The 14924-nt window shown below is 41.1% G+C and overlaps 1 protein-coding gene across 24 annotated transcripts in view; it reads right to left on the bottom strand.

Moving 5' to 3' along the window:
- The window catches only part of Fer (FER tyrosine kinase), a 306999-nt gene that overhangs the window by 199056 nt on the left and 93019 nt on the right, over positions 1–14924 (bottom strand). For 5 of the 24 annotated variants that reach the window (XR_005488884.2, XR_005488885.2, XM_039083439.1 and 2 more), the window contains one exon: positions 1875–2007. Coding sequence is in view for 1 of the 9 variants with exons in the window: in XM_039083446.2 (XP_038939374.1) it covers positions 1981–2007 (27 nt within the window). In the remaining 8 variants the exon portion in view is untranslated. 24 annotated transcript variants of the gene reach the window in all.

Raw genomic sequence — 14924 nt, 5'->3', positions numbered from 1 at the left:
ACAAAAGCAAGACAGAAAAGGCACAGGCCTTGATCTCCTATTTCAGTGTCGCCCTCTGTTGGCAGGGCACTGTACCAGTCAGCTCTGGATCAAAGGAACTACGACACCAACAATATTGGAGTTTTTGTTGTTGTTGTTTTGGGTTTTTGTTTGTTTGTTTGTTTCATTTTCTTTGGATGGGAGCCCATGTGCATTAAATGAAAGCCCATTATCTAAGACACAGATTATATTCTTATGATCTGAATGAAATAACTTATTTTCTTCCTCTACAACATGCAGAGGTCTTCCAACTGAGTAGAGAAGTACATTTCAAAATCCCTGGGAACTCACCAAACTGCCAAGTATGTCTTGAAACAAACCTTCATGAGCATCTGGGCTATAAATATAAAACTTCTATAGTTTATATTACTGAAGTCTAACTCTAACACTTCATGAGGAAGGAGGGTGGGAAGAAAGCAGGTTTGGGACATTCACAGCCATGAGTGGAGGCTGAACAGAAGGCCTTTTCAGTATTCTATTCCGTTGACTGGATTGTAAAACACTACATACAACAATCAGAGACCATACAGTGTTCTTGATGCACATACAGGGCTTTCTTCGTGCTTGTGTGTGTGTGTGTGTGTGTGTGTGTGTGTGTGTGTGTGTGTGTGCGTGCGTGTGTGTGTGTATATGTGTGTGTGTGCGTGTATGTGTGTGTGTGCGCGTGTGTGTGCGTGCGTGCGTGCGTGCGTGTGCGTGCGTGTGTGTGTGTGCGCACGCGCGCGCGTGTGTGTGTGTATGTGTGCGTGCGTGTGTGTATGTGTGCGTGTGTGTGTATGTGTGTGTGGTGTGCACGTGCGTGTGTGTGTGTGTATATGTGTATGTGTGTGTGTGTGTGCGTGTGTGTGTGTGTGTGTGTGTGTGTGTGCACGCGCACACACGTCCAGGCTCTCTCCAGGGTCCTGGCTGGCTGCATGCTTGTAGCCCCATGGCTTCTGCCAGGAGAGTACTGAGCTTCCACGTGTGCATCACCACCCTTGGCCAGTACAGGGTTTTCGGTGGAATAAAGTTCATAAATCTCCATGGAAACAAAGCAGGAAAAACAATTTAAAGGCAGTGGAGACAGGTCTTGGTTTCAAACCTTACTTGGACCATAATTCTGACAAACATTTCTCCTTTAAAATTTCATACTCTTTAATTTACATATTTGAAAGAACTAAGGCCAGGTCTGGTGGCACATGCTGGCAATCCTGCCATTTGGTAGGACTGAACGAAATGTGAGTTCAAGGCCAGCACGTGCCACATTGTGACAGCCCACGTCAATCACAGTAGAGTCTCATTTCTGTTCAATTTCTACTACTTGCCTGTGTGTCTGTCCACTTTTCACTTTGTTGTGCATAAAAACCACTCATGTTTATATCATGCCCATCACAAATGTCTCATTTTGTATTCAAATGATGATTTCATAGTTTCCCTTAATAAATGAAGGGAGGAACTGGGAGAGAAAGCTTCTTATGCCCTAGCACTGTCCTGGCTATGAGCATCCGCCATTGCGTCCCTCATTGGCCCTGAGTTTATAGCTGCTCAAGCTGAGGTACTCAGAGGCTAGCTAACTTCCCGGTCACGCCCTCAGTAAGGAGCTGGGTCAGGACTGACATCCAAATCCCTCTAGGACATTTCTGTCACTCCACCTCTCAGGTGAGAGCCTTACCCAAAGCACTCTTCCCAGAAGGAAGTCCCCAGATACTCTAGATTGACTAATTCTCTTCTGCTTAAGTAAGGATGAAATCAGGGAACACTGCTAATGTTTCTTGATAGTCTCTGTCGGTCTCACATTTTTCTAGCTCATTTTAAACAGGTAACTTTAACTTCTATTTCTGAATAAATTTACTTACATTTTCCTATCTTTGTTGCTTACTTACAGCTTGGCTCTATTCATTTATTCTCTCAGTATTCAGTGAGGAGTTACTAGGTGCCAGGCACTCACCAAGGCTCACAGAATCACAAAATTCTAAATCTGGAAGCAATCTTGGAGATAAAAATAAATGAAAATTAATATTTACAGCCAGAAATATGAATCTAAAGCAGCTATATTTGACTCTTACTTTACTCCCAGAAGTAAGCTAAATCTGGTGTTTCCTTTGCATTGTGAATGCCCCCCTCCCGGTTTGGTTTTCTGTAAGTAGAAGTATTGGAGATCACCAGACCGTCTTCAGATCCTGTAAAGACGGTAACCGTACGGATGACGCCTTAGTTCCCAGCTGCTAAAACAAAGGCCATAGGTGCAATGAGTTAGGGATCTATAATTTCACATTTCTGAAAGTTGAGCATCATTTCCCTTCTAAATCTAAACGAGTTTCGGGGCCATGCTAAAAGTGTTTTTCCCATTTCAATGGCAACTTAACATACTATAACCTTCAATGATTGAATTCCTGTCAATCTCTTCTCTAAAACCCGAGTAGACTGCTCTCTGGGTACTCTTGCCTTTGCAGAGACTCTGGAAACAGGCACGAATGATTCTGTTGCTTGAAAACTCCCCCTTTCCCTTAGAAAAGTATTTTATATAAATATACAATGACTCTTTCTTACCAGGAATTCTAATAGTCTGTCCAAAATTTAAAAAAAAACAAAACCTATTTAATGTCTGAGTCTACATCTCAAGTCTTATGCCAGGAACGCAAATGGCAGTAAACAAAACGGAAGTGTCTCCTCAAACTAAACTTGTGCATAAATAGGTATTATGGGGAAGACTATACAAAATAAACACACATGCCCTAAATCCATACGTTAACACATACACCAATGCACACACTAGTATTTAACCCATGAGTCCCTGTTAACAAGCGATGGTAGTTAGTTGTAGGTACTGCTAACAAGCGATGTAGTTGTAGGTACTGCTAACAAGCGATGGTAGTTAGTTGTAGGTACTGCTAACAAGCGATGTAGTTGTAGGTACTGCTAACAAGCGATGGTAGTTAGTTGTAGGTACTGCTAACAAGCGATGTAGTTGTAGGTACTGCTGCAGGAACTAGTGGTGAAGACATTAGGAGCTGATGCCATGTAAGGACAGACAGCGGGCATCAGAGACAATGATGGGGATGGGGTACGCAGGACAGAAGTAGGCTCCTTAGAGCAATGTATCCTGTGAAATCTCTTAAGGGAACGGCCTTAGAAATGCAAACTGAAACTATTTAGGATGCCAGTCAGATGGTTAAGGAAAGAGGAGAGAGGGGAGGGCACAAATGCTGGTAAGGATGTGCAGGAGTCATTAGTGGGTAGGCAAACTGTGACAGACGCCACTACAAAAATCAGTGTGGTGGCTCATCCAGACACGAGAGGCACCCTGCCACCCTGATATACCACCGCTGGGCTCACATTCCCAGGACTGTCCACCTGCTCATCCGTGTTCGTCAGTACTCCACTCACAACTGCCAGGAACCGGAAACAGCCTCTAAGTGCTGTCAGGTAATGAAACCCTACACTACACATCAGAGCATTTTAGTCATCCGTGTGGAACTGAGACTTGCAGGTTAATGGGCATGACTGGAAAAAATATTGAGTGAGGTAATTTTAGACCCACAGCAGCAAACCTTGTGTGTTCTCACTCATGTGCAGACCTCACTGTCAAGACTTTAGACTGTTTGCTTGTTTAACTTGTAGTCTCTGTTAATCTAGGAAACCAGAGAGCGGTGGTTGGAGAGGGAAGCAGACCTCAAAAGAAGGAAAAGAGGAGAGCAGGCCTGACATGAAGAAGGAGGGACCCAGTGAGAAGCTGCTTAGGAGGAGAGAGGAGGAAGTAGGATAGAAAACCGACATTAAGTACCACTGAAGATCTCTGGGAAATCTGTGTGGAAAGCTATGACCTTCTTATACATTACTTTTCATACAAAAAAAAGTGTTTAATGGGATTACCCTTCACAAGGGATGAGTATCTGCCTGGAAGCCATAGACTTATATAAAAAGGCAGTGCCAAGTGTCAGTTGTTGGCGTCAGGATGAACTAGAGACCCCTCAACATAAGTAGTTGCCATTCCTCTTCAATGCCCATGAGATCATGATAATAAGACATGTGGCTGAGGAAGACATTACACACTGTCGTCATAGGACATGAAGAAATCAAGTCCATGCCAACCACGAAGCTTCCTCCCTGCTGGCTAGCCTTCACAATATCACTTGGTAGCTGAAAGAGAAAGGCTGCCAACCGTCTTGCCCAGCTATGAACCCTGAAAGTTACAATAACCACTGGCATAGCATGATATGCCCATGGGTGCAAGTGTGGCACAGGCTATGGGAATACCTGCCTGCTTTCTGACTGGATTTAAGGTCTGCTCCACAGGGGAACATGTGTCAGACACTGTAAAGCTGACTGGGAACCCCAGGGGTGACCCCAGCACCGTTATCCCGTTAGGTGGCTTTAGTATCAAACGGTTCCTAGAGGAGTAGTTTCCAGGTCTCATCGGGGAGGCTGCTGTGTGTAATAAGCAGCAGTGAACACAGGCACTCAGAGCTGGTGCTGGTGCAGCCAGGCAGTGTGGAGAGCTGCTCAGCCCTAAATGGAACCTCTATGCCATGCCCATCCTGCCAGTCTCAGGGAAGATGGAGGGACCTAGAGTCTTCTGGACAGGACAGGACAGGACAGGACAGGACAGGACAGGACAGGACAGACAGGACTGCTGCTCTCAGGAACTGTGGCTGACTAGACAGACCTGCACACACTCAAGACAATCACCATCCCAGCATGGAGTAGAGATTACTAGCCCGACCTGAGGAAACATCAACAGTTGGTGGCTGCAGGGAGAGGAAGTAGCAGGCTTTTTTTTCCCCACAAGTGGTTCCCTGGATGCCAGCCTTTCTCCAATGGGCCACCTACATCCATATTCATGTATGCTCAGGCAGCCCAAAGTAGACTAGGTAGGTAAAAAAATAAATAAGTAAAACAAGACATGAGGATGAGGGGAACTGTGAGGTGAATGTATGAGGACCTAGTAGATAAGAAAAACAGTCAAAATGTAGGAAATTCTCAGAGAATAAAAATACATATTTAAAAAAATACAAACACAAAAGCATATCCTAAGAACTGAAATTATGAGGATATGGTTAGTCCTATGAAAAACTAGGCAAGACTATCACAGAAAAGACATGTCAAGGGGGGAAGGGGGAGCTTGGGGTATTCAGACCACAAGAGAGCAGGAGAGCCCCATGGGAAGACTGGGTGGGTGTGGATGAGGTTCAGTTCTCAGAGACAAACGTGGAGTTCAGGACATGGTAGACTGGTGAGTAGCTCTGACCATCTCTAGGTGGGTTTTGCTGCCGTCCCAGAGCAGATGCTGCCCAGAGGTTAGCTGGAGGGGAATGTGCAGGTAATACAACAGAACTTGCCTGCACAGTGCATATGAGACTTGGAGAACAGTAACTATTAAGTCAGTTTCCCACTTTGATGGGCTTGAATAGCTGTTTGAGGTGGCAGTTATCCCATTTACATAGAAATGAAAGCCTATCTGAGGGGCAGAATCCAGTTTGGGTAACTCACATCTAAGACCATTCAGTTCAATTATGGAATGAACTGTTCAAGTTCCAGGCCAGTGTTCATAAATTAAGTATTTGCAAAGTATTTTAGCCATGAAATGAACTGCCATGTGCTATGTATGGCATTATCTGGACTACATAACATAAAATAAGAATAAAGCATTAGATCTTCATACTATAAAACTAAATAAAAAGCAAGGTAGTGTCCTGTGGTAGGCACAATAAAAACAGAAAGCGTCCACATACATTTCAAAACCAATATGCACTGCTTTATTATTAAAGAATAAGGTAACGAGATACCTCAGTTACAGATGTTTGGTTTTCTGACACTGAGCTCCATCTGCTGGTAATGTCATAGCTTTAGTTATTATACCATTAAAAAGACTAACGTGTGGAAGTGCAGAATGTAGTCTTCAACACTTAAAAAACGTTTTTTAAAATTAGGAGATAACATTTAAAATTACAATAGCATTTCCTTTCACTCTACATACTATTAAGTGAACTTATCCATATGCAAGGAATTGAAATACACATTTCTGTAAATAATTTTGTTAAACCTTCGAGACAATTGTGTCGTGTTTCTAGAACTTTCTAATTAACTAGGAATCTTCTTTCAGAAAGGCTCCATAGCTTACCCTGAGGTCATACAGTAAGACTTTGGATGCACTGTCAGGCCCGGCAAGGACAACAAAGCCTGGATAAAATACAGCTTTAACAAAAGAAAACTGATGAATTCCCACAATCTCCTCTAACTTAGAAGTTCTTAGCTGAAATGAAACATCTCAGTAAGACGATTAAATTAAAAACACTGGTGTGAGGCAAAGTGGCCGTCCCTTGGCAAAGAGTCACTGAGGTGTGGGCTTTTCCTCAGCAACTTTGCTCAAATGAAAATCAATGCAAGCTAACAGGAGGCTCTGGAAGTCTCCAAGTGCTAATGAAGAAAGTGTTTATCAAATAATCTCTCCAGAAATGTAACATCTGAACTGTGATATATGTATCACATATAAAAGTTTGTTTAGAAAAATCTTCTCTCCAAAATGAAACGTCTTCATAAAATAGCAAAATTATCTGCAATTACTTATCTTTAAAATCCTTAAAATATACATGAAGATTGATTTTCTACATATTCAATGAAGAAATTCATAAGGTGAAATTATAACTAAATAGAAATGACACATTACATAAAATACGTCCTAAACTGTAAGCTAAAGGGGAGAAGACTGGAGTTTCTGCTCAGTCACCATCTGTAATAAAAGCTTGTAATCTAAACAATTGGAAAATTAGAAAAGTTTTGTAGAACTAAGTTTCTACAAACATAAATTATTTTTAATACTAAAATAATCCCCCCAATTTTTTTTATTCTTTTTTTCGGAGCTGGGGACCGAACCCAGGGCCTTGTGCTTGCTAGGCAAGTGCTCTACCACTGAGCTAAATCCCCAACCCCTCCCCCAAATTTTTAAAGATAACAGATATTCATTTAAAAAAACAGAGTAACTAAGAAACTGACCCGTAACCATTTATCCACGCACATTCAACTTGCAGTAAAAGAAGCAGCACTGAAACAACACGTGGGCCTCGGGCTGGGCTTTGTCCAGCTTTGTTTTGAGACAGAATTGTGTGGAGCTGTGACCTGGCCCTGAGTTCCCGACCCCATCATTACCATCTGAGGAGTGTCTGGGAGTGTCTGCCTGTGCCGCTGCACCCAGCCTAAGGAAACCCCAAACACATCGCACATCCATGCTGTCCACTGCTCTAAGTGTAGCTACATCGTTAAATGAAGGAAGTCGACTGATGCAGTCTTCATCCTAAAGAGCTGACTCTGGTGTCATGGCCTCCTCTTCTACTGAAGGAGTCTAGATTTTGTGTTTGAAGGTTTTATGAATCACATTCTTACATTAGCTGCTGATATCAAGGGTCACACAGTATATATGTGACAGCAGTCACACAAGTGTCAGTGTGACAGCCTCTGCTACACATTTTATAAGCTAAATGCAACGATACTTCTGCACTGTGACAGCCTTCTTTCACTTAAGCTCTGCGACTTCAGCTTCCACTTAAGTTTTACCTTTGAGTGCCTACAAAGGAATGGCTCCCATGGGGCAAGAGCAGTAACCACAGACTGAGGCCACAGTCTACCACTGTAACCAGTTATGAAGGGCACAGTCTAGCACAGTAAGCACACATGTAGAGCCCAGTCCTCTACAGTTTTTGTGTGGTCTTGATATCTGGTTACAATCTCTTTTTTCCTGGTTGTAATTTTATATTTTGCTGAATTTTGCTGTCTTTGGCTACCTCAAACAGTCTGTGGAATAAGGCAGGAAGCAACTGTCAATTAACTCTGGTTACAGGAATGCAAAGGCCTTGTGATGTAAAGCTTCATAAGCCCAGAGCCATCAAAGGTCTGAGTAAGCAGTGAAGACAAAGGCTGAGTCACCACAGCTCGGCCCCACCCCAACCCGTCCCATACCCTTAAAGTCCTACCCGCAGCCATGGCACTGGACTGCCTTTCCTGGAAAGAATAAAGACGAGCTCTGAGCATCGGCACTTTCACAACTCCTCTCAATCAGCTAATGGACCCACTAGCACTGGAACATCCCCATGTTTGCTAACCCAAATCAAATCGCATGGCTTGCTTGGCACACTGTCACTGCTGTTCCTGACTCAGGGAAATGGGGAAAAGGCAATGTTCCCACAGATCAGCGAAGAAGCCCATAAGAGATGGCACAATTAAATCAGGTTTTCACATTCCTGTAGAAAGGGAAAGGGCAGAGCGTGTCTTCATGTAGGCAGAGCAGACTTGTTTTATTCCCCATCTGGCAGAGCCTTGAGTACTTGCACTAACTATCCCATCATCATAAAAGCATAGTATGACTTCCAAAATAGAAACAATTATGGTTTAATTCCACAGTGCAACTTTCTAAATTGTAATGAGCAACCGCTAAATTAAAATGAGACCTCTAAATTGTACGCTGTCACCAATGCTAGCAAACGTGCAGGCACCAATCTCTGTTAGTGAGTCACGCCGCTGGTGAGGTGTCTGCGTCACAAACTAGACCCGCAGAAGCTGACAGTTCTTCAGGATACAGAAAGCCTCATGGTTTTCACTCCGACCAGAGGGGTCTGCCTAAGCATCTTCCTATTGAGTAAGCTCTCCTCACACTGACGCAAGCACACAGGAGACAACAGCTAATACTCCTGCAGCACACAGAAAAACATCATCAAACCACACAAGATGCGGGCGGGCTTCCTTAATCTTATTAGATATAATGCAAGAATAAAGCCTTGAAAACAAGACAAAATAACTACATTGATTACAGTTAAATAAAGTCTATATAATTCTACTATACATAAAGCCAAAACAGAAATGTATCTCAGTGTCTCATGACGACCTGAATTCAGCTTAAGTCATCTAAGCATGAGTGAGCAGGATACAAGTCACCAAACAATTCTCCTCTGATCTGCATGGGCCTGATCGATGCCAAAGGTACTGAACGGTTTATGACCAATAAACAGCTTATGACACCAAAATATGTAGATTATAATAGCTAACACTGCTAAGGGTTTATTAAAATTATACATTTGTAATAGCTGTTAACATAAGCTATATCTGAATACCAAGATATAATTTTGAGAAATTTAAGTAACTATATATAGAGAGATTGTCTATACTCATTCATAGCACTCCTTAACCCCATGAATGCCAGAATAAATCATAACATTTCAGATTTCTTGTTATTTTCTACTTTCCTTTTTGCTGCTGTAACACTAAGACTATGATCAAAAGCAACTTCATATGTGTGTGTGGGGGGGGGGGGGAGGAAGCCTATCCTTCCATGATAAAATCTACTACAGAGGTAAATGAGGGCAGGAACTGAAGCAGACGCTTGAGCAGAAATGGGACGGGAATGGTACTGAGTCACTGCCTGGAGCCCTGGCTCAGGCTCATGTTCAGCTCGATTCTGTATCTAGTGCAAGCCTACCTACCGGCCTAGTGGTCAGTCCACCAACATCCATCAATGATCAAGACAATCCCCCAGAGGCACGCCCACAGTCACGCCCATGGGCCCATCTAACCCAGGCAAAGCCTCAAGACTTGGCTTTCCTCTTAGATTGTCCCAGGTTCTATCAAGTTGATAATCAAAGCTCAGACAAAGTCCTAAAATATTGGCTATATTTTCCATTTCATTTTATCATATTAAATATTTTCCAATAAAAACTTTGGAATACAACATCAAGTTAGTATCAACTGAGCAACAGATTTTCTTAAAATCACAATTTATCTCTTGACCTACAACTTGACCCAAACAGTACACTGAATTTTCTTAAACAGATAAATCACAAATTGTTGCTATAGGATAGATTTTACTGAATCATAAAACAGAAGTCTTACTCCTGTGAGTTAACTTTTCAATAACTTTTAATACTTGTAATTGAGACCACAAACATAATCAGTGCCTATTGCTACATATTCCTTCCTTCTACAATTTCAATTTTAAAATCTAAGAAAGTTCTTGCTATGAAACCCAGGCTGGCCTGACTTCAGCTCATAATTCTGCTGACTCAGTGTCCTGGGTGGGGACCTGACTTATGCCTAGTGTTTTAAGAAGAAACCAATAGAGAGAGGTATGAGACAATGAATTACCAATACCAATGTTTCAGAAACTGGCTATTTAGAAAGACTAAGTCAGGTGACCCAAAGTAACTTGTAAACAACTGAAGCTCTCCCTTACAAATGCCTTCATCATGGTCCCCTTACCCAGCCTTGTTTTCCTCAGTTCTCTCTGCTCTCTGGACAGATGTTGCTTTATCAGGGGTGCCTTCCTTGACTTCTCTCCACACAAACACATTACTCACACCCTGATTCTCCCACTAATTGCTATATTCTCCCACAGAATTCACCACCAGACATACTCCATATTTAATGGCTTCTGGGATGTCTCTACCAGTGACAGAAAAAGACCCTGACAGAACTGTGATGATTCAAAGGAGAGATGTTCCCCGTGTGTCCCCTGCCAAGACGAACTCTCCCCCCCACCCCCCCACACACAGTATGGGTATCTTCTCAGGAGACAGAAAAGGTCCTAATACAAGCACAATAAAAATTATGTGTATTTTGCTTGTGGATGTACTGTAAAGCTCTAAAATAGCTGGTCTAGTTCTGTTTTGGGTGGCTGTTTTAGTTTCTCTGTTACTATGGTAAAATACCCTGATAGAAATCAACTTTGGGGGAAGGATTTCCCCTCAATTCCAGTTTTCAGTTCATTATTGGAGAAGAGACACAATAGCAGCAGAGGGCGGTCACACCACACCCACAGTAAGCAGACATGAATGTATACATGCTCACTTGTTTGCTTGGCTCAATCCTTTCCCTCTCACATGGTTCAGGAACCACTTGCAAGGGAATAATGCCACCCACAGTGGACAGGATCTTTTCATAACAAATGTCTAAGACAATTCTCCATGGACATGCTCATCAGCTAACCCAATGAAGACACTGTCTCAACATTCATTGAGATTCTCTTTTCAGAATTTTCTAGACTACGTCAAGTTAAAAAATCAACATCTGGCCTGATATAAATACCCACCTTTTAAATGAGTACATATAAGTCACTGTATATGCACTATTATAAAATGAAACTTGAGGTTCATTTCATAAAGGAGAAGCAAGGTACACCAGACAAATTATACGGTCTTCCATTTATATAAGAAAAGAACAGAAGGCATATAATTTACATGCATGCTTCTATTTTACAGATAGTGCGTCTGGAAAATTATTTCTGCGAAAGAAAACTGAATAAACAAGGAACACTGAGACCCATGTACATGCCCACATGCATGTAGTGTTATTAAAAGGCATTACATGAGGCCTTGCTTTAACAAACAGAAATACATAGCGTAATCCTTCATAAATCTATTCAATCATCCTTACAGTGAGTAAATGCTGACTAATGTATCTATGAAGTGAGAAGTAACTATCTAAAAAATAAAGTAGAACTATTTGTTTCACAGGGTTTTCAATATAGAGAATAAATTATACTTATTATCTTTACAGTATCAAAAATATCCCATAAGACATACTACCTCAATAGAATGGAGGCTTATAAAGTTTAAGGAGCCTCACTGTAATTACAGGGCAGACACAAAAGAGTTATTCAGCTCTTCTGATTCTTGGTCTGGTATTTTTCTCGTTATACCAATATTTGGTGCACAAGGCTCAAAATTAAAACTTAAGTTGGTGACTGTAAGAAAGAAAACATACCTCATAATGATATAAAACTCTCAAAACCACAGCAATTCTTTCATTAATTCAGGACAGTGCTCTTAGCATAAGACTGAAAACTGAACACTGCAACACAGGGTACAGCTGAGTCATCTGACAGGCCAGCTTTATAAAGTTAGCTACTGACTGAAGACGCAGCAGAACGGATTTTATCACCTCTGCTGTCTAAGAACAGTCACTCAGCTATGCAAAGAAGACGAATACATATTGTCTTTCTGTCTAGCAAAGGGGATTAGATAAAATGTCAATTTCAGAAATGTCAAGGTGAAGTCAGTTCTCTTATAGGAGAGCTATGCATGTTTTAGAAGAAGGGGATCACTCTGTGGTTGCCATCAGGTCTAGACATAGACCTGACACACAAGGAAATGCTTTAATCAAAAATCACCGTATTTGGTCCAAAACTGTCATAAAATAAGCAAACAGATAACTCTGGTGTTAAAGGGAAGTTTAATTCCACAGTTCAACAGATACTAAAATGAAGCTTATTTTGTTACAATTACAAAATAGTTAATAAACAACTAACAAAAAGTGCTTAATAAACAGTAAAGCCAGCAGCTTATGCCTACTCGGTTATCAGGAAACACTGATGTTGATAACTACACAAGGGGAGACTACAGAGTTTACATGCCTAACCTGACTCAGAAGATACATTCTTTTGATCTCTAGAGCTAGAAAGGATGCCCAATACAACATGAATCCCCAGTTCATCAAGAACTTGCTGTCTTCTTCTCCCCTTCCTACCGAGTAGAACCCATCTGTTGTACTGTCTCTTATGATACGGAAGAGAGGCAGGGAGAGAAGGAAGGAGGGAGGGAGAGGGAATGCACGGATACAGATAAGACACACAAATAGCTAAGAGATAAAATAGTTAGATAGAGGTAGGTAGACGGATACCGATGACAGACAGACAGAGGACAGACAGATAAGAGCACGTGAGTGAAAACCAGAGATACTGTCTCTTCCCCCATTACCCCTCGGCCCTTTCCCTTATATAAACTCTAACTTACTTCATAATGCTATTCACAAAACACTTTTTCAGTAGTCATTTTGAAAAAAATACATTTAAATATTATAATTTTTATTATTTTCAACTAAATATATATATACTGAAGATGTTAATTGAAAAAGTTAAAGGATGCAAAATTTCATGAATACAAGTGGGGAGAATTAACAGTAAGACCTCTTAGATGTTCTCACTGAATTCCTTCAGTATCAGATGTAGTCCTTCTTTCAAATTTACAGTAAAACATTTCATTAACATCAATTTGCAGAATGGCCTATAAAATTTATAAAATATTATTTTATTATTTTTAACTACAAATAACACACAGTATTCCTTTTGAAAACCTGACAAATTTTTCAGTGAAAGTCTTACTAATTTTTCATTTTGGTTTGGTTTGAGATGGAGTTCCCATGCTCCCTGTGATGTCTCAAACTTGCCACTACCCAGGCCAAGCCACTCGAGTGTACTTAGAAGTATGTGCCACCAACCATACGTGCCCAAAATTTAATTGCTAATTAAAGACTTACTAAGGCATTGTTTCAATGTGTACATAAGAGATAACTTATAATTACTATTTCAATTACTGAAAATAAATTGAAGACAATAAAACAGACAGCACTCCTTCAAATTAACAAGGTAACATCCTTGCTTATAAATCATCATATAAACAGTGTAAGAGAAGAGGGTGAAGATGTCAAAAGAGCAGTTTGCTTTCTTATACCTTATTATATATTTTCTATGAAACACTGTTTATTCAATAGAGTTGATAAATCTTTGACGACTTAAGAATTAAACTCTAAAGAATCACAAATTCTTAAAAGCCAGGCTTTAACGTCTACCAATTGGGAGTAGTTTTTATCTGGCAACTTGAGTAACTGCTCTTTATTCTACCATGATAGTAGCAACATAAGTTATACATTCGATTACTAAAAACTGCTTATAGGACTGTAAACCACTGAGAATTAAGCTCCAATTCCACACTGACATGCAGGTAAATAAATATTACGGACCATAATCAAAGGAAAAATACAAGGTTTTTAAAAGCCAAGTGAAAAAAATAATGGGAACTGCTCTGAAAGAATATGCATGTCCAATAGAAATCAAGAAGCATAAAACAGAGGAGAGAGACCCACAGGCCTTTGCTGTATGTGCTCAGATTCCTGACAGGCAGCTGCTACTGGAGAATGAAGCACAATTTGCAAAGTGATGTGTCAGCAAAATGCAATTAATACAAAAACAGCTATGATTATAATATTCAAGTACTTCATATTCATTTCTATGTTATTACAGGTCTAAATATGGCTATGAGGACATTTGGATTTATTTAATATACTATTTTTATTTTAATACATATTTATTATATTATTTATAGAATATATTTATAATATAATATACAACATATTGATTATTTACATGTACATAAATTGAAAATTATTAAAATGTCAACTATAAATTCTTCAATTATAATACTTCCATCTATGGAGTACATTGAGCTGCCCAGAGAAAACAGAAAAGCATCCCTCCCTCAGGATTTTTAAGCACTGCACTTCTTATATTTTTGCCTGAATAGATTTCACTGGTGAGATAAAGAGCCATTCTATGTACTAGATCTAGGATATCCAGAGACTCTACCAATGTCCCAGGGAGCAAAACTGCTACTTAGTAATAATAACCAACACAAATGACAGGTACATGAAGTACACAGAGGGTGGGTGGGTGGATGGATGGGTGGATGGGTGGGTGAGTGGATGGATGGATGGATGGATGGATGGATGGATGGATGGATGGGTGGATGGATGGATGGGTGGATTGATGGGTGGATGGGTGGGTGGGTGGATGGATGGGTGGATGGGTGGGTGGATGGATGGATGGATGGATGGATGGATGGATGGATGGATGGGTGGATGGGTGGGTGGGTGGATGGATGGGTGGATGGGTGGATGGGTGGACGGGTGAGTGGATGGGTGGATGGGTGAGTGGATGGGTGGATGGATGGATGGGTGGATGGATGGGTGGATGGATGGGTGGATGGATGGGTGGGTGGGTGGATGAGTGGATGGGTGGGTGGATGGATGGGTGGATGGATGGGTGGATGGGTGGGTGGATGGATTGATGGGTGGATGGGTGGACGGGTGAG

Source organism: Rattus norvegicus, chromosome 9 (assembly GCF_036323735.1).
Source record: "Rattus norvegicus strain BN/NHsdMcwi chromosome 9, GRCr8, whole genome shotgun sequence".
Lineage (NCBI taxonomy): Eukaryota > Metazoa > Chordata > Mammalia > Rodentia > Muridae > Rattus > Rattus norvegicus.
This window is presented reverse-complemented; position numbering and strand designations above follow the sequence as displayed.